This window comes from Babylonia areolata, chromosome 19 (genome assembly GCF_041734735.1).
Source record: "Babylonia areolata isolate BAREFJ2019XMU chromosome 19, ASM4173473v1, whole genome shotgun sequence".
NCBI lineage: Eukaryota > Metazoa > Mollusca > Gastropoda > Neogastropoda > Buccinidae > Babylonia > Babylonia areolata.
Genome location: NC_134894.1, coordinates 9,933,578 through 9,960,562, shown reverse-complemented (window position 1 = coordinate 9,960,562; position 26,985 = coordinate 9,933,578). Strand labels below are relative to the sequence as shown.

The following is a 26,985-nucleotide window of genomic DNA, read 5'->3' as shown; positions in this document are numbered from 1 at the left end:
TTCATACAGGTTTTAAAAATGTTTAAAAAAAAAAAAGAAAGAAGTTGTGAAAAAATGTATGTATGTCCATAGGGTTATTTTTAAATGACCCATGTTCATAAAGGCTTTTTTTTTTTTGGCTTTCTTTATTGAAAATAAATTGTTTCTGTTGGTGATTGATAAGTACAGCAGCAAAATAAACCTTGTGAGTTTAAGATTTAAAAGGAAAATACTAATTGTTAAAAAAAAGGATCCCCAAATGATCTTTCAGGTGGAAATTGTAATTCTTATCTATGTAGCAGACAATGATTAATTCAAGGGGCATGAACCGGTGCTCAAAATACTGTACTTTCATCCAGGTTCCTGACAATAGTTTGGAAAAAAAAAAGGCTTTGGGTTTGTAAGGTTGTTTTGAAAGTTTTTAAATTTGTGATTAAAAACCAGTATGAACCCTTTAAGTCTGGTCCAGTCATCGAGTGGAAAGTAACAAAAAGAAAACCACCCCCCAAAAACAACAACAAAAAAAAAAACACACACACACACACACACACACACACACACACACACAGACACACACACACACACACACGCACAAAAAGAAGAAGAAAGGAATGAAAAGAAATTACAATAATTTTTTTTTATCTTTCCATCCTTCTAAGCATCCTGTTCTTTTTATTTATTTAGTATTTTTCTCTTGTATATTTTCAGGCTGCCTCATTGTCAAAGTTTCATTGCATACATATCAGGAGAAGTCATGCTGTCTTTTTGATTTCACACGATTCCATCAGGCAGACTTGATGATTATACAAATACGAAAATATGAATCGCTCGTTTGACATATTTTATTTTATTTTATTTTATTGTGTGACTTATTTTATTTTATTCTATTGTTTATGCTGTTGTTGTTTTTTGTTTTGTTTTTGTTTATGTTTTTTTGCAATTATTTCTACACAGTTGTTTCCATCAGACAGTTTAATGTGTTGTGTAAATATGCATTCAGTGTGTGTGTGTGTGTGTGTGTGTGTGTGTGTGTGTGCGCATGCGTGTGTGCACATGTGTGTGTGTGTGAGAGAGAGAGAGAGAGAGATTCAAGTTTGTGTATACTTTATTTTTGGGGTTGAGTAAATTTGTATATTTAGTTTATTGTGTGTTTGTGTGTGTGTGTGTGTGTGTGTGCACACGTGCGCGCCCCCCATTTTCTGTATCTTCTCATGAAGAACAAGACAGTTTGGGACAATTTTATCATTGTAGAATGGTTGGAGGGGGTTGGGATCTTGCTTATAATGACGGTGGAGTGTACTGTATGTTGTTTCAGAACAGCTGATGAGAATAGTAATGACTGACACGACTGTGACCCAGTTTGGTTTGAGACAACGATGTGACAACAGTGTTGTGTGCTGTTTCCATTTCAACATAATCTGCTGTATCTGGTATCATAGTCAGTCGTGTCTAACTATGAACATCAGAACAGCACAGGAGGCAACTGTTGTCCGTACTATGTGGACTGGAATTTGATAATATTGGAGAGTGTCTTGCCCAAGTTAATCCCTATACTGTCTTGGTCAAGAGGACTTCTGGTCAATCAGAGTTAGGATGGGCCAACTGGCACCTAAGGTTGCAGCGCTAACAGCCCAAATCCTGGAATAACAGCTGGGCCTGAGAGAGTCAGAGAATGAAAGAGAGAGAGGGGGTAGGGGGGGATAGAATGCCTTCATTGTCAGCCAAGAAATTTGAGCAAGGCTAAGACAGATGTTGGCATCCATGCAATGAACAACCAGGTCTTTACTTTGTGCTTTTGGTCATTCTGTTTGATGCCATAGCACACTCAGCTGTGGGTTAGATGGGGGGCAGGGTTGAAACAGGCCTGTCTGACAGTGATATCGACTGATTGAACCCGCATTCTTCTGGTCATGGGTACTTGATGTTGATCTCTGCACATTGATCTCAGCATGCCAGCAGTTGGTTATATGGGTGTGTCTGATTCCATCTGTGTGTGTGTGTGTGTGTGTGTGTGTGTGTGTGTGTGTGTGTGTGTGTGTGTGAGTGAGTGAGTGAATGTGTAATTGAGAGAAACTGTCAGACTGACCATACGACAAAAGGAGAGGGAGTGATAAAACTGGTGTTACATCACTGTGCGATCAGCATGTACAAGAAATGTAACTGGATTACTATTTTTTTTAGGCGTCAGCAAGCTATCATATGCACTGGCTGTGAGGAATGGCTTTGTTTTTGTGTTTGCCAAAGCGTGGTTTTAGTGTCTGCACGAAGATCTGGTTTCTTGTTATCAACTGTTCTTTTGTTGTTGAAATGATGAGCGAATGTCAACTTTGTGTGTGTGTGTGTGTGTGTGTGTGTGTGTGTGTGTGTGTGTGTGTGTGTGTGTTGACTTCTTGGTCTGTAATGTTAAATTTGTGGAGACTGTATTTCCTGGTTGCTTGATTCATTCTGATGACATGGTGTTTCCAGGTCTCATGGAAGAAGAAAATGAAATTAGAATGGAATACTTACAAGATAGGAAAATGAGCCTTGAGGAAAAATGAAATTAAAGTCTGTGGTGTATAATGGTGTGTGCTTTCTTTAGATATAGTAAGTGGCTAAGTGAAACAGTCCAGAATTCTCTAATAGTAACTGCAATACAGATCTTCACATTTCCACAAAAGAATGGCCCACAGATATTTTTTGCTTAGAGCTGAGTGGGGAAGTCTTTAGATGATTATTTTGAGGGTATGTGGATGGGGTGGGTGCATGTATGAATGTAAATGTATATGTCCATGTATGTGAGTGTGTGTGTGTGTGTGTGTGTGTGTGTGTGTGTGTGTGTGTTTGCTGTAGCAAATCTAGGGCGTATAAAAGTTAGATAAAACCCACCCACTCACCCCCAGACAAAATCTCAGTGTTCTATTCAGCAAGGCTCACCCCCCTCTCCCCCTCCCCCTTCCTCTCCCCAGTTATGGATTACAGTTGTTGTTGTTGTTTTTTTATACTTGGATCATAACAGCAGCAACTTTGTCTGTAGTGTCAGATAGATTCAGGATGATAATTAAACAGAAGACTGATAATCAAAACTTAATGCATTTCAGACAGGGCGTTGGGGATCGTCTATTGAGGCAAGATGTTTTTGTTTGCTTGTTTTCTTTTTTTTTTCTTTCTTTCTTTCCTTCCTTCCTGTGGACAAAATATATTAGTGAAAAAACGGTGAAACAAAAAATGAAGGCTTGTAGATTATTAATAGTTACCATTTGGGATGCAGGTGATGGGGCGTTCAACATGTTATTACCCTTGTTCTGCGTTTTTTTTGGATAGAACATATAATTGTATACCTGGTGTAGAACCTGTTTTGTGAAATGTGTGTGAACTGAATACTGCTAACATTCAAAGCAGAAGTGTTAACGAATGCCCAAGGTTCATTTTAGTGTGTGTGTCTATGTGTGTGCGTGTGTGTGTGTGTGTACAACAAATTGCTGCATAAAACAAAACCCAAGGTGTGACAGAAGACAATGTTCTTGGTTCTTTGTTGTTGTTTTTTAGCAGTGTGTGTGTGTGTCTGTGTGTGTGTGTAAAAGAATTCCATAAAGAAACCAGCCAAGGTTGTGAGAACCAACCGCAAAGAGTGTATTCTGTCGTTTCCGATGTTTTAATTGCCTTTTGTCTTTTCTGTCTTCTTGTGGCCCCCGGCTGTGTAGGCTTCCAGCGAGGTAAAGTACTAGTGTTGTAACCGTATAGCCAAGAGAAGCAGGTCGAGTAGATCTCATCTTCTTCCAAAACGTTTCAATTCCTTCTTTCAGTCTCACACCCCCCCCCCCCCCTGCCCCCCACCTCCCCTTTTACTCTGTACCATAACTCAAGCCGCTGCTGCCTGAGAGCAGTTTGTGAATTCAGTGTATTTTTTATTATTCTTGTTACACAAGGAACACATTTTGCCATTAACACCCCTCTACGTTGGTTTTTTTTTTTTTTTTTTTTTTTAATCCTGTTATTCAGCTGCTGTTATTCTATTATGTGACTTTTTTTTTTTTTTTTTTTTTTTTTTTTTTTTAGTGATGCATGAATAATCAGAAACTTGTATTTTTAATTGCTTTGCTTTAATTCTTTTTGTTGTTAACTATTTTTTTGTTTGTTTGTTAATGTCAACACAAATAGAAGAAGAAATGATGATAAAATCATAATATTTAAAATATCTTGGTAGTTGCTAATTCAGTTAGAGGACCAGTTACGCACTTCACTGCTAAAATATCTGACTGTTTTTGTGTTAACTGAAACTCTTTAAAACAAATATCTGACTGTTTTTGTGTTAACTGGAACTCTTTAAAACCATTGGATGGGTATTTGCATTGTTTAAAAGAGTGAATAATTTCATGTAAATCAAAACCATTTTATAACTATTTGGAAAATATATTTTTGTGTCTTTTGATTGAATGAGTGATATAAACTGTAGTTGTTGTTTTTTTTCTAGCCTACAGGAAAAATAATTGTTTGGAGTAAATGATAGTAAATGATAGATTGATGAAACTCAACCTTGAGGAACAATCAGTTTTAAAATTCATTTGTACCATGTGTACAGTGTTAGTAAGTTTTTTTTTTCTTTTTTAATTAACACTTGTTTTTATTTTCTTTATTTGTATCTTATTTATGTAGTTATTTTTTATTTTTGCATTCAGATTTATGTCTATATTTATGATTATTCTTTTTATCAAATTTTTTTGGTTATTGTTTTGATTACACAGACATAAAATATGATAATTTGAATAATTAATTTTTGTACATTTACATTTAAAAAAAAGTTAAATGAATAATTCAAAATTTAAGTATACATTGTATTCTTGATTTTCTGCTCAACAAATTGGTTTCATGATTAATGATTTAAATAATTAATTGCTAATTGATTTTGAAAAGAAAGTTCATAATTTTGTTTTTAATGGATTGCTTATTGACTAAAAAGTGCAACATGCAGTGGCACATGCAGACTTTTACTAAAACAGTCGAGAATGATTGGTGATTGGACTTTGTGCCATTTTTATACGATGATATTATTTCATAGCATAGGAAATTCTTATGTGAAGCTCTTGCCTCAACATAGCATTACGAAACAGTTTTGTAGTCCCGGGGATGTTACTAGTCATCAGTCCTCCAGTGACAGTTCATCTATCTCACGAAAGCCCATCTGACATTTTTCATTCTTGAAGTCAGAGGTCAAGGAACTATGATGAATATAGATATTTTGATTTTGTAGCATTACTTCCTTTTCCCTATAAAAAAAAAAAAAGAAAAAAAAAAGGTTAGAACACAATAGAAGTGTATGATCAGCGTAGTTTATGACAGATTGGTTGGTCTTTGGTGCATGCTGAATCAGAGAAAAACATAGCTGTTGCCTTGATCGTTTACTTAGAATGTTTTTGTATATCAGTTATGGCATTTTTTTTTTTTTTATGGTGTGTTTTTTTTTTTTCCATTGATACTTGCATCAGTGACACGGTTTTTTTCCCTTTGATTTTTTTTTTTTTTAGTGTTTAGAAGTACTTATTAAGTACATGTGGTCTTCTTTTGATCTTGCATCTTGCGCTTTGTATTTTTCATTTTTATTTTATTTTGTCCCTGGCCACCTGCCGATATTTTTAGCTCCCCTTCAGTTTGAAGAGTAGACTATTTACCGAAATCATCACTTTATTCAATACAAATCCAGAGTGAGATTAGTTTGTAGCCATTATTGACAGGCTTTTGTTTGAACATTACAAAATAAACGGGTTTGCAAGAGATATGAAAATAAGAATTAACCAACCCTGTATGAGCATATGAACTGGTAGAAACATCGAGTTGAACATTCATCCCAATTACCATCATCAAAATATTGCAAGCGGAACGCTCTTATACTGAAGAGGTGAATGTTGACAAAGAATACTACAATTCTGACGACGGAAGCTAAAGGTTGGGTCATTCAGACACCCACTGGACATCCGAGGGGTCTATGTAGAAGAGAAGAGAGGACTGGCCGTACTGAGTGAGTTAACATGTAACAGTCCCATCAAGAAGTTTTTGTTGTCCTTTGATATACAGTAACGACGGGCGCAATAGCCGAGTGGTTAAAGCGTTGGACTGTCAATCTGAGGGTCCCAGGTTCGAATCACGGTGACGGCACCTGGTGGGTGAAGGGTGGAGATTTTTACGATCTCCCAGGTCAGCATATGCGCAGACCTGCTAGTGCCTGAACCCCCTTCGTGTGTATACGCACGCAGAAGATCAAATACGCACGTTAAAGATCCTGTAATCCATGTCAGCGTTCGGTGGGTTATGAAAACAAGAACATACCCAGCATGCACACCCCCGAAAACGCAGTGTGGCTGCCTACATGGCGGGGTAAAAACGTTCATGCACGTAAAAGCCCACTTGTGTGCATGCGAGTGAACGTGGGAATTGCTGCCCACGAACACAGAAGAAGAAGAAGATATACAGTAACAAGGGCCATGCTATACATGCAGTTTTCATTTCAAGGTGGTGGGCGGGGGGGTGGGGGGGAGTCACTGCATGGGGACTGATCCATATCCTCTACACCACAAGGGGGCGAGGGGGTGTGAGGGGTAACAGATGCCTGACCTTAACGTGTTGACCTGACATGCAGATCAGGCATCGACAGCCTCCCAAATGCTGCATGAAAAAGTAAACCAACAGTTATAGCATTGAAATGAAATCAAATAAAAGAAATGTATCAAATAAACAAGTAACTAAATGGACTGAAACAGAATACAAAAATTAAAGACAATATAACTACAGCATTTATCCATTGAGACTATCACAATCCTGATGAGTTTTAAAGGAAATCAGGCCATCAGCCTGAGCATGGAGATTTGCAGAATGGCCATTTGCATTTACATTTGAAATGTTAAGAAGATTGTGGAAGCAGAAGAGAGAGAATTATTGTTATGATTGTTCTACCAATGGGAGACTAAATTCAGGTGGAGCCTATACCTGATACCTGTTCAGACACTGTCTCATTTCTTCTTAAGCCAAACACACAGTTCTTTTTGGGTTCTTTTTTTACTTCATAGTTTTAGATACATGTGTTGATCTCTTTTCATGCCCTGGTTCTGCTACAAGGATAGAGGGCAGAGGAAAAGAGACATTTTGAACATACCTTGATTTTGTCAGTTTCTTTTTTCCAGATTTTGGATGATGTTTGTCATGCATGTATCTTGCACACTTAAAAGTTGTTTTTTTGCATTATGCTATTATATGTTGCACACTCATGATTGAGAGCTATTGCACTCTTCATTTAAACAGAATGGATTTGTGTATGTCATATGTATGTATGATGATTTGTACAGAAACTTTATACATTGTTGGCTGCGGGTTTTATGCAGACTACTTTTCATGTATGATGTGAACAGTACAGACTGGATTCTTTTTTTCTCTTACCTTGAAATACATGCGTGTATTTGTGTTTTGTATTTATGAAATTTAACTTAAGTGGTCTGCTTTGGTATATCAAAATTAACATTAACATTCTAGATGTAGTTACACTGACATTCATATCATCATCTATATCTACTAACAGTTTGCACTGCAACACTAACAAAATGGATATAAAAGAAATGTTCACAGTCTCTTTAAGTGCTTGTTTCTAAAGCTTTTTAAAAAAAGCACACAAAAAACCCAATTTATTATAAATATTGTGCACCAGCAATGCATTTGCACTCATGTATGCTTTTAATGATGTAGAGTTTATCCAGAAAAGGTGGTATGACTTTGATGAGGCATTCAGTCACTCCTCTGTTGGGATGCCAAAAGTGTTTTCGTGGTCATGAATGGTAATGTGACCATATGGAAATCCGGGGTGGATGATTTCTCCATTTTTTCATTTGTATGGTTTTGTCTTTATGTGGTGTGAACAGAATATAGAATAGAATAGAATAGAATAGATTTTATTGTCATGAAACCGTAAAGTTTATAAGACACAAGTGCAATGGTAAATAAATGAATGAAAGAAAAACACACAATTAATCAATCAGTTAATGCAGTAAATTGCAGCAGCATTCATAAACAAATTTTCCTAATCTTGTTTGTATATATTCATCATCTGTTACCATCACCTGACTGGGAATATTTCCTGTGTTATTCGAATTTTGAATATCTTTTAAAAATTGTTGCCTTAAGGTTTTATATTTAATACAATGATCAAGAAGATGGATTTCGTCTTCCAGGATGTTACACTTGTTGCACAATCTGTCTTCTTGTGGAATATTTAAATATCTACCTTTCTCAATCTTTAGCTCATGGTGTGTGTGTGTGTGTGTCTGTCTTTCTGTCTGTCTGAATGTGTATGAGTGTGTTTGTCTGGCTTTCTGTGTGTCTGTGCCTTCTCTCATGTTCAGTCCACTCACTCTTTACTTTTCTCATACTTAATTATAATTTTTCTACTGCCCTTTCTCTCCCTAGCTACCCCACCACCCCCCTACTCTCAGTGGCGCTCCCCTTTCCTCTCCACCCCAAATGTTGCAGTAGTTTTATATCTGTGACCAAGCCAGATGCCAGAGATCCTCCATAGTTAATGGGAGGCAACTTTGATCCCCCATGCTCTGGTTGCCCTGAATGAGAATTTTATACATTCAGCTGCAATTGATTCTGCGGAACGGTAAGGACAGCCATGCTGTGTTTTCATCAGCACTGTTTTCTGGACAGTGCTCACGTTTCCATAACCCACCAGACAGACATGGATTACGGGATCACTAGTTCTTTGAAACCCCTCGTTTTCATTTTCTGCATATGCATGAGTTGAGCCTGCCAGCAGATGTGCACAGATGTATGTTTTCAAATCTCTCTCTTTTTTATATATATATATTATTATTATTGTTATTTTTTTTTTTTTTTTACTCTTAGACATGAGAGTTTACATTATGGTCTTTTCAGCTGTTTTAAATGTGCTTTCTTTAGCTGATGAAGTAATTCTTTAAGTGTGCATTTCATGTCATTATCATTTCATTACATGTGGGAGGCCTGGCAGATATTGGGTGTTTGTGTTTAAAATGAAAGTACTTTGGAATGCATGTACAGTTATTCATTTTACAGAAAGAATGGGTGCCTGCCATGTGTCAGATTGAAACGGTGTAATTTTCAGATGGCATTACGACCCAGTTTGGATGGGTTTGTACAGAGAATGATGAAATCCTCCTGAGATTGGACAAATGGCTGTTGTGTTTGACTGCTGCATCAAACAATAATAGTAATGATGATGAAGAAAATGATGATCATAATAACCTCGTTTGACAGTGCTTCAGACAATAGTCACAGCCACAGGCTGACAGCTTTTTACAGAAAAGTCAGCTAACATGGAACATTGTAATGAGAATCACAGCTAGTCTTTCTGAGAGAGGAGCATCTTGTTTTCCCCCCCGAAAAATATATTGCAAAATCATAGCACATTGCTTGCGGATGATGATTTACATGACTGCAGATTGTAATATATAGTTTTGATGATGATTTACATGACTGCAGATTGTAATATATAGTTTTGTCCTTAGAAAATATTCACTTTTGGGGGGAAGAATATAGGGAGAGAGAGAGGAGGAGGAGAAGGTACACTGTTAATCAGGAGATGCACACTTAAAAAAAAAAAAATCTTCAGCTTTGTCCTTGAAACCATATCTTCATGACTTATTTTATATCTTCCATGTTGTCCTCTAATTTGTGCACCTTTGATTTCTTCTAAAGTAAAAAAAAAAAAGAAAAAAAAAAAAGAATGTGGGTTTTTTTCCCCTTTTTTCATTTTTTTTTCTATTCAGCCTTGTCCTTTCATTCTTTCAGTGTTTTCTTCTTCTTTTTTTCTAGATCATTAAACAAATATTGTTGCTTATTTTTGTTATCTTGAACTTTATCGTTTAATTGTTGTGGTCTCAGTCACTGTTCTGGCTTTCAGTCAACCCAAATTAGATTCTCTCCATTTGAAAAACTGCAACAGTAAAGCCATTTTATTAAAGGAATAAAAAAAAGTAGCGTGAAAAACATTGGAAGCTGTAGGTGTGGATAAAGACCAAAAAAAAAAAAAAAATCTATTTTGACCAAATAGAAAGAAGAAAAAAAAGAAAAGAAAAAAACATTTCGAAAGTGTTTGTGTTCAAGTTCTATTTGGTACTCTGCTTGTTAATGAGATGTGTGTTATAGATGCTACAGAAGGACTTTTTTTTTTTTTTTATACAGCGGAATAGAATACTTGGACTGAAGAATGAAGGCCTGGAATTCAGACACACTCTGATTGATGAATATTACATTATATGCTGTTTGGCCAAATGTTTTGTCTTGAGAACGTTATGGCTCTTAATTGATATAGTTCGGAATCACTGGATCTTCCAGACTGATGAATGATTGATATACATCTTACATGATTTTATTACGTCATGTACTGCTAGCAGTATACATAATTATGGTAACACTCCACTCCACCCCCCAGAATATTAACTTTTCATTTTTAAGGCAAAAAGAAATGCAGTTGGTATGTTTTATAAAGGTTGTGGTTTTCATTGTTGTCTATACAGAATTGTACAGGGCTGTTGGTACTTTGCTTCTCTCCCCTTTACACCCCCCACCCCCTCTCTCTCTCTCCTTCTCTCTTTCTCTCATTTTGTCTATGTGTGGGAGTGAAACTTTTACATTATAAGAAACATATTCTGTGGTTACTTTAAAGAAGAGTTGGTGTTTCATGGAAGAGTGCAGTATGGCATGCCTGTGGGAAAAGTCTTCAAGAAAATTCACCTCCTTGCGCAAGAAAACAACTTACATTCTGGATTTGTGCTGTGCACTGTCAATGGAATGTGATTTGCAAGGCACTATGTGTGGTGGAGCTGAAAAGATTAACAGACTGGATATCAAGGTTTGGACGAACGAAAATGTTATCCTTTGAAAGAGGTCTGGGTGTGGCCAAGGAAAAGACAAGTGCTTGAGCAAGAATGCTTCAGTGAGATGAGAGAATATGTATGGTGTGTGATGCGTATATAAATAGATCAGCTGGAACTGTTATTCTTGTTCTGTGTAAGCACTGGAGAACAGTAGTTATATATGTATATATATATCATTGGGAAGTGTGTGTGTGTGTGTGACATCAGTGTGTGGATAGTGTGGGAATGACAGCAGAGAAAGAGAGAGAGGGTATGCTCTGCATTCTTAAGAGGAAGTGTGTTTTCTATTCTGTCAAAGAATATCTTAAAAACAAACATTTTGATGCAAGGATTTTGTCTGCAGTAATACATATGAGGGATCTGACTGCTTTTTAATATTTCTCAAAGAGCGTCCAGAAAAAAAAGAGAAAATTACACGAATATAATGTCTATAACAAGTTCAATATCATTTTATTGCTTGAGTAATGGTTTTTTGTTTTAGGAGAAAGTAAGTATATTGCTCACATCACCTTGACAGTTCTTCAATTGATTGGGTGTAACAGAACTCCTTCCAAAATGATAACAGTGGGAATGTAATGATGATGCCAGCATGTGTGTTTGGTGTGTGTGTGTGTGTGTGTGTGTGTGTGTGTGTGTGTCTCAACTGGTGCTATATGTGTGTGCGTGTGTGTTGTGTGTAGTGTATGTGTGGGCGGGTGTGGGTGTGTGTTGCCTCAACAGGTGCTCTGTGTGTGTGTGTGTGTGTGAGTGTCTGTGTGTGTGTGTGTGTGTGTGTGTGTGTGTGTGTGTGTGTGTGTGTGACCTGATCAGCTGCTCAGTGTGTGTTTTGTGTGGACAGTTTGAGAAGGCGGAGAACAAGGACCAGCTGCAGAAGGTGATGAGCAGCTTCCAGGAGACCCTCCGCTCCAAGATGAACCCCCACAACCTCAAGCTGTTCGTCCACGCCTACATGAAGTGAGCAGCAGTCTCCCCCCCCACCCCCGCCCCCCTCCTCCTACTTCATCCGCTCACTCCCCACACTTCCACCCCCTACCCCAATACCTCACCATCCCCCCACCCCCACCTCACTCCATCTCACCTGCAAACCTCCCCCTGCTCACCACATTCCCCCCTATCTCCCCAACCTCACCCGCTCCACACTATCCCCACCACACCCCCATGCCTCCCCCCCTCCCCCTCACTCCCTACACTCAACCCTATACCTTCTTCCCCACTCCCCCACTTCACCTTCATGCCTCCCCCACCTCACCTTCATGCCTCCCCCACTCCCCCACCTCACCTTCATGCCTCCCCCACCTCACCTTCATGCCTCCCCCACTCCCCCACCTCACCTTCATGCCTCCCCCACCTCACCTTCATGCCTCCCCCACCTCACCTTCATGCCTCCCCCACTCCCCCACCTCACCTTCATGCCTCCCCCACCCCCCCCACCTCACCTTCATGCCTCCCCACCTCACCTTCATGCCTCCCCCACCTCACCTTCATGCCTCCCCCACTCCCCCACCTCACCTTCATGCCTCCCCCACCTCACCTTCATGCCTCCCCCACCTCACCTTCATGCCTCCCCCACTCCCCCACCTCACCTTCATGCCTCCCCCACCTCACCTTCATGTCTCCCCCACCTCACTTTCATGCCTCCCCCACCTCACCTTCATGTCTCCCCCACCTCACCTTCATGCCTCCCCCACCTCACCTTCATGTCTCCCCCACCTCACCTTCATGCCTCCCCCCACCTCACCTTCATGCCTCCCCCACCTCACCTTCATGCCTCCCCCACCTCACCTTCATGCCTCCCCCACTCCCCCACCTCACCTTCATGCCTCCCCCACTCCCCCACCTCACCTTCATGCCTCCCCCACCTCACCTTCATGCCTCCCCCACCTCACCTTCATGCCTCCCCCACTTCACCTTCATGCCTCCCCCACCTCACCTTCATGCCTCCCCCACCTCACCTTCATGCCTCCCCCACCTCACCTTCATGCCTCCCCCACCTCACCTTCATGCCTCCCCCACCTCACTTTCATGCCTCCCCCACCTCACCTTCATGCCTCCCCCACTTCACCTTCATGCCTCCCCCACTCCTCCACCTCAACCTCATACCTCCCCCATTACCCCCACTCCCCCCCCCCCACACACTCCCATACCTTTTTCATCCCCCTGTTCAGGTTTTTCTTCTTTGTTAGTTTCTGATGTGTTTGGTGTGTGTGTGTGTGTGTGTGTGTGTGTGTGTGTTTTATAAAATGTTTTAAAAAAAATCTTTTTCATATAATATTTATGTGTGTATGTGAGTGCTCACTGGTGTGTACATTTGTGTATTTACATGCAGATGGACGTGCTGATGTCGTTGACACATGCATCAGTTGGCATTGATTATCTGTGCTTTGTGTGCATGTTATGACATGTGAGTGTTTATGGGTGTTCATGTGTACATTCTGTAGGTAGGTATGATTCACTCTAATCATTTATCCCAAGAATCCTATAGAGACACAGCACAGAATGAGAAATTAGAATGTTTGTGTGAATGTATCTTTTTTTTAAATTTTTTTTTATATATTTTTTTAAGAATGATTTTATTTAGTATATTCAAAAACAGTATACTACACAAAGACAAAATAAATTGGACATCGAAATGGAGCACATGATTTTGATAGAATTGTTTATAGAATTATTTATGTTACTTAGATTCACATTAGCAAAATGCAAGAAATACATGAGTAATGTTGAGAAAAAGAATCAATTGTTCACTAAGTAATTTGTTACTTTTTTTCTTTTTCTTAAAAAAAAAAAAAAAAAAAAAAAAAAATATATATATATATATATATATATATATATATATGTATGTATGGTTCACATAGTTTCTGGAATATAGAAGTTGTGCTTTTTGACAAAATGATGATGCTGATGATAATAATGATGATGATATTGATGACACAATAATAGTGATGATGAAAATGTTGATGCTTATTTGTTTGTAACTGTCCATGCTTTGCCTCAGCTGATTACATTTTCCCACCCTCTTATCTGTTCCAGGCGTTCAAACATTGCTGACAGCATTGGAAAGTTAAGGTAAGTACGGCTCAAAAGGCACATGAATGCATTTGTTCTGGTTGAAAGGATTGTGCTGCCACGCCATATACACATAGAATGTACAGGAAAAACAACAACATTTCTTCAAAGATATATAAGTTTCAGTTTCTCAAGTAGGCAACACTGCGTTTGGACAAAACCATATATGCTACACCACATCTGCTAGGGAGATGCTTGACCAGCAGAATAACCCAACGTGCTTAGTCAGGCCTTGAGTGCATGCTTATATATTTGTGTACCTATCAGAGTGGATTTATTCTACAGAATTTTGCCGGAGGACAACACTCTTGTTGCCATGGGTTCTTTTTCAGTGTGCCAAGTGTGCGCTGCACATGGGACATTGGTCTATCGTCTCATCCGAAAGACTAGACGCTGAGTTTGATTTTCCAGTCAAACTTGGGAGAAAGGGCGAGAGCAGGATTCGAACCCACACCCTCGCAGACTCAATATATTGGCAGCTGAGCATCTTAACCATTCCGCCACCTTCCTCCTACACCTCCCTTACTCCCCACACTCACCTCCACGCATTAGCGAACAATCAGTGACAAACAGCTGATTTGAAGATTTTGTTTTTTTTTAAAATAGACTTTAACTTTATTGCAGAAAATGAAATACAAAAAATGTTAACAATTTTTAAAGACACAGTACGTGGTGACTGTCTGTTCAGTCTGTATCATGATTCTACAGTGTATTGAGCAATCTATATCATGTTGGTACATGTTCAGTCTAATTGAACACTCTGTGTATCATGTTTGTACAGTCGATGGTAACAAGTTGTACAGGCTGTATCATGTTTGCACAGTCTATGGTGATGGGTTTTATAATGCGTATCAGTTTTGTCCTGTCTGTGGTGAGCAGTTGTTTAATCTGTGTCGTGTTTGTACATTCTGTGGTGACCAGTTGTTTAATCTGTGTCATGTTTGTACAGTCTGTGGTGACCATTTGTATAATCTGTGTCATGTTTGTACATTCTGTGGTGACAAGTTGTTTAACCTGTGTCGTGTTTGTACAGTCTGTGGTGACCATTTGTATAATCTGTGTCATGTTTGTACATTCTGTGGTAACAAGGTGTATAACCTGTGTCGTGTTTGTACATTCTGTGGTGACAAGTTGTTTAACCTGTGTCGTGTTTGTACATTCTGTGGTGACAAGTTGTATAACTGTGTCATGTTTGTTTTGTCTGTGGTGACCAGTTGTATAATCTGTAACATCTGTGTACAGTCTGTGGTGACAAGTTGTATAACCTATCTCATGTTTGTACAGTCTGTGGTGACAAGTTGTATAACCTATCTCATGTTTGTACAGTCTGTGGTGACAAGTTGTATAATCTGTGTCATGTTTGTATAGTCTGTGGTGACCAGTTGTATAATCTGTGTCATGTTTGTACATTCTGTGGTGACAAGTTGTATAACCTGTGTCGTGTTTGTACATTCTGTGGTGACAAGTTGTTTAACCTGTGTCGTGTTTGTACATTCTGTGGTGACAAGTTGTTTAACCTGTGTCGTGTTTGTACATTCTGTGGTGACAAGTTGTATAATCTGTGTCATGTTTGTACATTCTGTGGTGACCAATTGTATAATCTGTAACATCTGTGAACAGTCTGTGGTGACAAGTTGTATAACCTGTGTCATGTTTGTATAGTTTGTGGTGACAAGTTGTATAATCTGTGTCATGTTTGTATAGTCTGTGGTGACCAGTTGTATAATCTGTAGCATCTGTGTACAGTCTGTGGTGACAAGTTGTATAACCTGTGTCATGTTTGTACATTCTGTGGTGACAAGTTGTATAATCTGTGTCATGTTTGTACATTCTGCGGTGACAAGTTGTATAACCTGTGTCGTGTTTGTACATTCTGTGGTGACCAATTGTATAATCTGTAACATCTGTGAACAGTCTGTGGTGACAAGTTGTATAACCTGTGTCATGTTTGTATAGTCTGTGGTGACAAGTTGTATAATCTGTGTCATGTTTGTATAGTCTGTGGTGACCAGTTGTATAATCTGTAGCATCTGTGTACAGTCTGTGGTGACAAGTTGTATAACCTGTGTCATGTTTGTACAGTCTGTGGTGACCAGTTGTATAATCTGTAACATCTGTGTACAGTCTGTGGTGACAAGTTGTATAACCTGTGTCATGTTTGTACAGTCTGTGGTGACCAGTTGTATAATCTGTAACATCTGTGAACAGTCTGTGGTGACAAGTTGTATAACCTGTGTCATGTTTGTACAGTCTGTGGTGACAAGTTGTATAACCTGTGTCATGTTTGTACAGTCTGTGGTGACAAGTTGTATAACCTGTGTCATGTTTGTATAGTATGTGGTGACAAGTTGTATAACGTGTGTCATGTTGTATAGTCTGTGGTGACAAGTTGTATAATCTGTGTCATGTTTGTATAGTCTGTGGTGACGAGTTGTATAATCTGTAACATCTTTGTTTTGTCTGTAGTGATGGGTTATTTGATATGTACCATGTTTGCACAGTGTCTTGAACAACCTGTATCAAATTTGTACAGTCTGGTGACTGTATAATTTGTAACAATCTGTATTGAATTTGAGCAGTCCTTGTTGACCTACAAATCTGCCATCTTTTGAAAAAAAATAACGTTCAGTCCATCATCAATATTGTTAACAAGAATCATGTGCAGAATTTTTTTTTTTTTAATTTTTTTTTTTTTGCGGCAGGTGCCCCACCCTGATGGTGACGGGCACCAAGTCCTCATTCAACGCCACAGTGCACACCCTGTTCAACCGTGTCCGGGCTGTGCTGGACAAGAAGAAGGTGGACTTCCTGGAGGTGGACGGCGTGGCCAACGTGCTGGAGGAGAGGGTGAGGATTGATGTAGATATACTTTCCCCGGAAAATGGAGTATGGCTGCCTACATGGTGTGCGGGGTAAAAAAAAAGTCATACACATAAAAGCCGACTTGTTTACGTACGAGTGAACATGGGAGTTGCAGCCCACTAACGTAGAAGAAGCATCAGGCTGCTTACCTGAGTGGAGCTAACTGAAAGCTGCCTTTAGGCATTCACCACTCATTTATTTTGTCATTCAATCAAGCTTCAGTCAATGACGTGCTCACATGTATGCATGCTTATGCTTGTACACATGTGTATTGATTGATTGATTGATTGATAAGGATAATATATATAGTGCCTATCCTTGGTCAGAGACCAAGCTCTAAGTGCTTTACAAACACTGAGTCATTTACACAACCGGCTGCCTACCTGGCTAGAGCCGACTGACGGCTGCCATTGGGCGCTCATCATTCATTTAATGTGTCATTCAATCAGATGTCAGGCATGCACACCTACACACTCAAACTTATAACATTTAACATTTTACGTGTATGACCGTTTTGTTTATTTACCCTGCCATGTAGGCAGCTATACTCCTTTTTCAGGGGTGTGCATGCTGGGTATGTTCTTGTTTCCATAACCCACTGAACGCTGACATGGATTACAGGATCTTTAACGTGCGTATTTGATCTTCTGCGTGTGTATACACACGGAGGGGGTTCAGGCACAAGCAGGTCTGCACATGTGTTGACCTGGGAGATCGGAAAATCTCCACCCTTTACCCACCAGGCGCCACCGAGATTTGAACCCGGGACCCTCAGATTGAAAGTCCAACGCTTTAACCATTCGGCTATTGCGCCAAATTCAATACTGGATTGAATTCAACATATACAGTCTTAAACATGCCAGCACGCATGCATACACATGAACACCACACACACATGCTGACATGTACTTGCACACACACACAGATGCACAAACAATTCACATGCATGTGTGCACACACACACACACACACACACACACACACACACACACACACACAACCACACATACACATGAAGAAAAAACAACACGGATCTGTGCTGCTAAAATGTATGCTGACAATTGAAAAGAAGGTGTAAGTTCTGCACCCCCCCCCCCCCAAAAAAAAAAATCTTTCTACTTTTGTAAGATTGTTCATCCTAAAAATGAATGTCTTCCCCCTTCCCCTCCACAAAGAAAGAAAAAAAGACGTGTGTGTGTGTGTATGTGTGTGTGTGTGTGTGTGTGTGTGCATGCATACATGCGTGCATGTGTAAAATGAAAGATGGTATCTTGACATCATTGTGCTTTTCTGTTTTTTTTGCAGCCGGAGCGGTTTGCTGAGAGTTTTCTGTACTTCTTGCAGGGCAACGGACTGGGTAAGAAATCTTCCTGAGCATGTGTCTCTGATCTTGTTTTTCTTTTTCTTTACTTTTACATGTTTTCCTTGCTATTTTCTTTAGTTTTTCTACAGTTTCTGTCTTATGTCTCCTTCTGTCTGACAACCTCTCTCTGTTTCTCTCTGTCTGTGTTGTCTATTTTATGATTGTTTTTTTTTTTTTTTTTTTTTTTTGCCTCCATACCTTTTCATAAAGACACAAAGAAGTTAAAATACATTTTTTAGATTTATTCTGTAATGATTCGTGGTGATGGTAAGGATGATTAATGATTGCTGCTATTGAAATCCAAAGACTGGATGACTGGGTTGGATGCTGTTCTTCTTTCTTTGGATGTTCAGGCAACATGCAGACCAAGAGTTGAGTGTGCTGTGGGCTTAAATGGGGAGACTGGGACCACACAGTTGAGTGTCATCCACTTCAAGGATGCGTCTTTGGGTGTGTTGCTCTAATTACCTGACCAACACTGCAAGTGTCTGTATCTCTCGGGCCTGGTTAACGCCGGGATATCATTATGACAGGAAGCGTAGAGTACAGCCTTGTCACGCAGTCCCAAACCAAAACGGACCTCCATAGCAACATCGTCATCATCATCGTCATCCTCCTCCTCCTTCATCGTCGTCAGTATAAACAAAATAGTCTCAAAGTCTGTGGCCTTTCATGCCATGCTCTCATGGTGACCACAGTTTCGATACCCCTCCACTTCTGTGCTTGGGGTGAGTCCTGTCAATGTCGTCAGTGTCGGCAGATTCTTGGGGGGCTGTTGTTTGAGGGACGTGGTGGCGGTCTCCACTCAGGGAGGGAAGCTCACTCACTCTGGCTCCGCGACTAAGCCATTATTGTCGTCAGTAGGGGGCTTAGTAGGTGGTGTCCTAAGTACGTTAAAACAGAACAGGCACCACTGAACACCACCGAAGTGACTCAGCAGCAGTGCAGGGTCTCCTCTGGTGTGTGGCCTCCTGGCGACCTAACATCGACGGTTCCCTGTGGACTGCCGACGCTGGAACTGCGACGGATGAACCCGGGTGTGGCCGTGTATGGGGGAATCTAAATGAGCGGCGTGGGAGTAATGCCACTGAAATGATGCAGATGATGGGGCAGCAAAAAAAACCCCCAAAAAACAAAAAAACCAAAAAAAAACATGCAGACCAAAGGGGGAGAAAAGGGCTGCAGAGTCTTTCACAAGCAAGTTGAACAAGACTGTTTTGGAACATGGAGGAAACTGATTAGAAATGAACACTTTATGAAATTCAGACTTCCCGTTTGAGCCCACTGTTCATTCAGCAGAACTTTCTCCTATTCCATCCCTGTGAGCAAACAGGTGATCAGCTGTTTCAGTTCCAAGGAGGTGTCAGAGGGTGCTGACTGAGCCATATACACATCAACACATCTGCAAAAAAAAAAAAAAAGATAAAAGAATGAAAAAATCAGATACCAAACTTCCTCCGTATAAACCAAACTCGTTGATCAGGACTGATCCATATACACTACAGCACATATGCTTAATTTTTTTTAAAAATCATACACCAGACTTCCTACATATAAATCAAACTTGCTGATCAGCAGTTTATGTCTGGAAATTTTTTTTTGATGTTTGTGAAATCTTATCATAAATTGATGTTTGCTTTTCATCCACTTTGAAAAAAAAAAAAAAAAATCAAATATTAACCCCTAGGCTGCCTGCATGACGAGATAACTCGTCATGGCAAGCATGTATGCTTCGCTGCCTGCATGACGAGATAACTCGTCATCGAAATATTCTGACTTTTCCCTGCTTTGCATTCAGTTCGTTGACAAAAATGCTGGTAGCTTTAGCTTGGGGAATCTTTCTGGATTCTATTCATAGCTAGAAACACCATCTGCGTCATAAGGCAGTCCTTTATTTGAACGTTTTGGTTGGGTTACTGGCCGCAGTCTTTGCCTGGCTCCTCTCCTCGCTCGCTCAACAAAATGTCGGACTGACTCCGTGCTCAAGACATGCGCTCGTGGCGAACTAAATCAACCAAGATTACTTTCTTTAGCTAATGCTCAGAAAGAATTGGAGCATAAATTCGAAGGAGAAGACAGTGGTGAACATTTATAGGACGATTTGATAGAAAATAAAGGGAGCAATCAAGAGAGTGGCCAAGATACAACTATCAGTGAGTGATGCAGGCTGTTCAACTCTAGCAGACGAATTTTTAGCAGGGCACCGTATGAGCTATTTTCTTGGCACTCAGCCAACGCGGTCTGATGAAGTGACGGTGTGAGAGGGGTGAAGAGGAGGAGGGTGGAGACTGAGGGGGCGTGGCCTCACATCCATATTATCACTTGCAGAAGTCACAATGCATCTATTTCTTTTTCAGTTTTTTTTATATTGTGGTTGTTCTAGTATGATTTTGTGTGTGCAGATATCCATTTGTCCAGAAAATGATATTTTTGTGCAAATTACCAGACTAATGTTTGTAATGAACAAGTTGAAAATGTGACAAAAAACAAAACACTGATTTCAAAACAACAGCATGTCACTTAAAATGCATAAAATGGGAAAACATCATGTGTTTTGTATTCTTTATTCATTTCCCTTTCAGAAAATATATACTTTTATGGGTCTTTCTCCAATAACAAAGAGCACAGAATTTTTTGAAAATTTATACCCGTTTTTTGTGAAAAAACCCTGGCAAATAGATTTCACTTAAATCTTATTTTCCTGGCAGCGAAAGGGTTAAAAAAAATTATTTTACAGTGGGAGGTGTGCCCATGCCGAGAGTTCAGAGGTCAGCGTCCATCGACGGAGGGCCCGGCTCCCCCCCCGGCCGCACACGCAGCATGTCCATGGAAGAAGCGGACATCCCTCGAGGCATCTACTCCAAGTCCCCCCCAAAGCTGGGGGAGTCCAAACTGTCCACCAGTCCCCGTGCTTCGGGCTTCACCTCCTCACCAACCAAGAGCTAAACTGGCTGTTTTGTTGTTTGTTCACATGTTTCTTGTTTTACATTTGACGGAACTGTTTTTGTTTATTTTGTGGTCTTCTCAGAACAGGTTTCAGATTTTCATTGTTATATAGCAATCCTATTCATTACATCACAGTTTTTTTTTTTCGTTTTTTTTTTCCAGTCACTGCTTTTTATGTGTTTGAATGACTAAGGTTTATTTGTTGATGTGGAATGTTGGGTGGGTGGGGATGAGTTGTTCACTTTTTAATCTATTACTGAGATAATGGGCGCTTATCGTTTACTTGTTAACAGGAGTTTGTGTCTTTGACTCATCAGTATCTTAGGAGTGAGGGAATTTGGTGTTGTTGTTTTTTTTGTTGTTTTTTTTCACATTGTTGGTGATTAGAATTTGGACAGTGCTGATCATTCCCATCCTAGTGTATCTGCAATACGGACGTCTTCACTTGTGTGTATACGGACGTCTTCACTTGTGTGTTGATACTGTACGTACCTTGATTCACACCCTTTTTTTTTCTTTTCTTTTTTTTTCTTTTTTTTTTTTTGAAATATTACTTTTCACTCCATATGTGATATAGACATGTCAGAGTCATGATGCTTACCTTTGAACCAGTATCTTCTTGTTGATTAGGACGTGGGACACACACTGACGACAGTATGTCCTGTGCACAGGCTTGGCATTTCCTTCTTCCACACCCCTCTGCTTAATCTGCCATGGTAGTTTAGGTGAAGAGTATGACCTAGTACTTCACACATTAAAAACCTTTTTTTTTTTTAAACCATCCAAAGTACAAACTTTTACAGGAACAAGAGTTTCTGGAGAAAATAATCATCTAATGTGACCGATAAACAAATAAAAAAAAAGAACCTCAAAAAGAAAAGAAGAAAAAAAAAGAAAGAAAAAGAGGGATTCATCCAGTATAGAGCAGCAATAACTTGCATTGATAAATATATTGTGATGAGAGATTAATGCAATACTATGCAATAAAATATAACACAGTTTGAAAATGTAATGGATTACGTGAACCTGATACAAAAGGGGTGTAACTGAAAAACTTGGGAATTTAAGTGGAAGTTTTCCCCCTTACATTAGGAATCTTTGTTTAGATGATATTGTTCTTCCATGATGGCGCACATCTTGAGATATGTTTAATGGAGCATGATTTTTAAAATAGTGTATATACTCCAGATGGGTACAGAGTGGGAACGTTTTTTACTTGTTTGAATACCAGAAACTGTTGAGCAAGACTGGATGTTTTGAGCAGTCATGTATAGCCTTAATCTAAACATTTATCATCATACTATTTTGTATTTCAAATAACCATGAAAAAGGTATCATATGTATGTATTTGTAGTAAAAGAAACAGTATTTTGGGTCTGTGCAAATTAAAAAAAGGGGGCATGCAAACATTAAAGATGACAACCATTTGAGATACCTGAGCCATTTAACTTGGCATAGTCTTTTACACCATGCATAATATTGATGCAGAACTCTCACTGGCTTTGTTGGTAGCCATAAAGTTGGATTCTTTTTTCTTTGCTGAATGGGTGTTGGAACTGAAAAAACAAGTAATGGAATGGAATTGTATCCATCAGGTTGGATTGTTTTAAACGGTCCAAAGATGGTGAGTTCAAGAAACAAGATGTCAGATTTATGCATTTGTCCACCTGAGGTTATGGCCACATGAACAATGGAATTTGCATTAGCATTTTTACTAGATATTTAAAAAAACCCTCTAGTTCTTAAAAAGTTGGTTCTTAAACAGTGGACATATAATTATTTCATGTATAAAACATAAGCTTTGTAAATTAACTGATATAAAACAAATAATGTGAGTCCGGTCAAATGGTTATTGTCTTTAGTGTGTATGTGTGCATTTCGGGAAATGTTGTACATGTCACTTTAGCAAAGCTGGGAACATAGGCACCTGGTGAAACTAAACTTCTATGCAGATTTATATTATCATTATAAGTATCGTTTTCTGTCATAGTAACATTGGTATGAAATGTAGTATTTTTGTCTTCCCCCTCCCCCCCGCCCCCCACCCCGTCACTCACCTTCAGCTTGGCTGACAGAACTGACGTTCCATCAGCAGACGTTCAAGTGGGTACAAGATACTGACTGACTGCGCTCTGACCATCTGGTCATTGTTGACTGTGCATCATCGTAGCTGTGCTTGGGTACCTTGAGTGGAAAGAACATTTTTGGGACATTGGCATGCATGTTTTGGTCCAACCTTTTCTTAAAACATATGGGATAAAGAATTTTCAACTCTTGGCTGTTGCTTTGTTTTCTTTTCTTTTATCATCAAAAATAAATGTGTGAAAATATGCCGAACTTTTCACATGCAGCTTGCAGAAACTCTGTGTCGGCACTTTTTTTTCTTTTTTCTCTTAAGATTGACAGCAGTATTAGAACCTGTGCTGTTTACTTCTGTTACTCTTGTTGCACATAAAAAAAATTCTTGTGTCAGTGTTTTCATTTGTAGTTTCATGCCAGGTAGGAATAGTGAAGGTCCTACAAAGGCTAAGACATGTCACATGTTCTGCATGTATCCCTAATGATGTGGCCGTCAGGTCTTAGATCCTGATAATACTTACAGTTCAAACACAGATAGGAATTCCAAATGAAGTCAAAATGAGTTCACGTTGTTTGGAGGCTATAAACCCATCGTTTCAGATAACAAAGAAATTTCACAACAAAGCTGCAGCCTTTGACTTCGGAACTGTCTTACCAGAAACGTTTGACATGGTTCCTAGCATAGCGAGAAGAAGAAGCTTATCCAGTGTATTTTTGCCATTTATGTTCTGAATTGTTTTTGGTTTTTTGGTTGTTTTTTTTTATTTGGGGTGAGAGTAGGGGTGGGGGGGGTGAACTTTTAAAATGTGTTAATTATTTCTTCTACAGTTTGTTACCATTGGTGTGGACACCATGAACTATTTTTAGTGTGCAGTTGTTTTGTTGTGTTGTTTTTGTTGCTTTTATACCTTTTTAGAAATCATTTTTGCTGGGGTCTCAAGCTGTAATGTTATTTTCAGGAACTGTCTTTTTCTGCCTGGTATATACAAACTTTTTTTTGGTTTTGTTATTTGTGTCTGAAGTTGATACTCTAGGCATGACATTATGTGATGTGTCTATGCATTGTGTACAGAAGATACTACTGCCAAACATTTGTAAAGAGAATCAGGGCATTAAGTGACAATCGCAAGGGTTGATGATCATTAAAAAAAAAAAAATGAATAAGGAGAAAAGAGATTTTTTTTTTAGTGAAATGCTTGAACCTGCTGAATAATGACACACCATCTGTCTCTTTTTCTGTGAGAATCATTTGGTTTTAAGTCCCCATTCTCATAAATTTTGCCGAAGTTGTTGTTGTGCATATTCTTTAGCATAGCTGTTAGGGATGGCACTGTTATTATGAATGCTGCATTAAACACGCACATCATTTTCTTTCTTCATGCGGTGTGGTGTGATGGGTGGCAGTGACTGTGGTGTCTATTTGTTGAGTTATCTCCCCTAACCTTCACGCACATTACAACTTTTTGAAAAAAGAAACTTAACATGTTTTGTTAATCTTACCATCCTGTGACATCAGTAAGATTCTTCATGGTCAATGTATTGTACATCTGGACAGGCCACAACCAACTTAACCACCGCTTAAACACTAAACTCTACATTGGTCATAAAGCACAGTGCCCCTGTGACAATCTCAGCCAGACAACAGAACATCTGCTGCAGTCCTGCCCCCTCCATGAGGCTCTCAGAAAGAGAAACTGGTCTGATCCAGTTCCAGTGACCCGGAAGCTCTACAGCTGTGTGGAGGACCTGCAGAGTACAGCTGCCTTCATCGCAGAGACTGGAGTGTCCATATGGCAAGCATGAAGAAGAAATACGTCTTCTTTAAAACAAATTTTGAAAGACTCTTGATGTTAGACAAAAAGAAAGACATTATCATTACTGGTTGTGCTCCCACAAAATGTAACAGTTTTTTTCTGTGCAATTTTGGGGCAATGGTTAGGAATAAATTCAGCACAGCCAACCTTCACTGAACCAAAATCCAGGCCCTGAACAACATGACGTTACCGACACCAGGCATTAGGATGTTACACTCAAACCACATTGAAGGGGTAAAAGAGAGAGGGAGATAGGTACTGCAGTGGATGGTCAAGTAGTCAAGTCATTCATCGACTCTGGTGAATAGTCAGTCTGCTGTCAGGATTTTGTCAGGAAGCGCTTGTAAGCATCAAAATAGTACTTCTTGACTTAAGTTTTGTAGCACAGGTAAGGAGAAGAAGAGTGGAACTAAAATCTATTACCATTAGTGTTGCAATATCAAGCAGGTTAGAGTTTGTGCATTGTTGTTGTTGAGTATTTGAATCACTAAGCTCATCACAGAATGATAATGATGTGAGTTATGGTGTGGATAGTTCATGGATCTTCTCTTCCTTGGTGTTGGGTTTGGGATTTTCAATTTCATCTTTTTTACGTTTGTTTACCCAGAGTCAGTCTGCCCATGTTTTCTTCATTGTTTGAAAAATAGGTTGATTGTGTCCGTTGTCCTGTTCTTCAGTTGCTCATTATTTTACTCATTAATTAGGACTGTGTCAAGCCATCAGTGGAATTGAAAAATAAAGGATATAACAAAAAAAAAGAAGTATGATTATGTAAAAGAAAATGTAAGTACAAATGTGTTTGACCATCAATTTGCCTGTCATTGGATCTTTCTGGAATCACATTTTACTGTTAGATCGTTGACAACAGCACTCCTGTCTTCAGATCAACATAGATCAAAGACACAGAGAGAGAATTGTTAAAACAACATCAATATGCTTAGATATTTCGCTGAGGTATTGAGACTAATATGCAAATAGTTAAGCGGGATCTTTTGATTGTTTTTGTTATGCTATCACTTTTCTTAGCAATTCACTCCACAAAGACATAATTGTGGATGAGTTGTTGTTTATTTATTAGATTACTGGTATTTGTGGTTTAATATTATTGTTAATATTTTAAATCATCATATTGTTTTTTGTTCTATCATTGTTGATGATAAGGAAGGTACCATGCTTATTTCTTTTTTTTTCTGAATTTTATTCTCTCTCTTTTTTTGTGTGTGATTTTTTATTTAGCCGTTTGATTACTGATATTCTGATGCGCCCTACACGACACAAAGTCCATTATCTAATGGACAGCGAAGTGCACTTGTGTTTGTACATTTTTCTTTTCTTTATCAATGTTTCAAAGAATGAAGTTTTTCAAGACTTTATGCTGCAATTTGTAGTGAAGCAGTTATAGAGGAGAGATGAAAGCATACATATATGTTTTTTGTTTTGTTTTTGAAACACTTTTTGTGCATGTAATTGTGATTATTTATAGGATTATTCTGAAACTTGCCTTCCCAGTAACTTTAGAGAAAAAAACACAAACAAGTACACTGTAAGCATAGGCCTGCCATTCTCTCACAACATCACAGCCCAGTCAGATGTACATACACTTCAAACAAAATAGGTGTTTTCTTTACAGCATTTATCGACATAAAGGAAAGGAGAAAAAGATGTGAATGCAACCTTTTAAAAAAAAAAAAAAAAATTATTTGTTTAGCGTTTGTGCTGAATTTACTTCACTGTTTCTTCTTTGTTTTTGTGATACATGTATACGTGTGTACAAGAGTGTGAGAGGGCGAGTTAGGTGTTTTGTTTTATTTTATTTTGTTTTTTAGACAGAAACAGGTATCCAAGAGTTTCCTCCCCTGCAGGGCATCGGTGACGTCAGGATTGCTTGTGTAACCCGGATCATGTTGTGTAATGTGACGGAGATCATTATAGATTGAGCCTTGTATCTGGCACTGTCATGGCAGGTGGAATAATAAAAACGCTAGAACGGTTTTAA

At 39.0% G+C, this 26,985-nt stretch overlaps 1 protein-coding gene across 2 annotated transcripts in view; it reads left to right on the top strand.

The window, feature by feature from the left end:
- The window catches only part of LOC143293432 (uncharacterized protein ZK1073.1-like), a 92,919-nt gene extending 65,934 nt beyond the window's left edge, over positions 1–26,985 (top strand). Inside the window, exons 9-14 of one of the 2 annotated variants that reach the window (XM_076604282.1) lie at positions 3,060–3,086; positions 11,698–11,813; positions 13,890–13,925; positions 16,628–16,772; positions 18,093–18,144; positions 20,888–26,985. In XM_076604282.1, coding sequence (XP_076460397.1) covers positions 3,060–3,086; positions 11,698–11,813; positions 13,890–13,925; positions 16,628–16,772; positions 18,093–18,144; positions 20,888–21,096 — 585 coding nt within the window. In that variant the 3' untranslated portion in view covers positions 21,097–26,985. The remainder of the gene's footprint in view (positions 1–3,059; positions 3,087–11,697; positions 11,814–13,889; positions 13,926–16,627; positions 16,773–18,092; positions 18,145–20,887) is intronic. The other variant, XM_076604283.1, reaches the window with a different exon arrangement.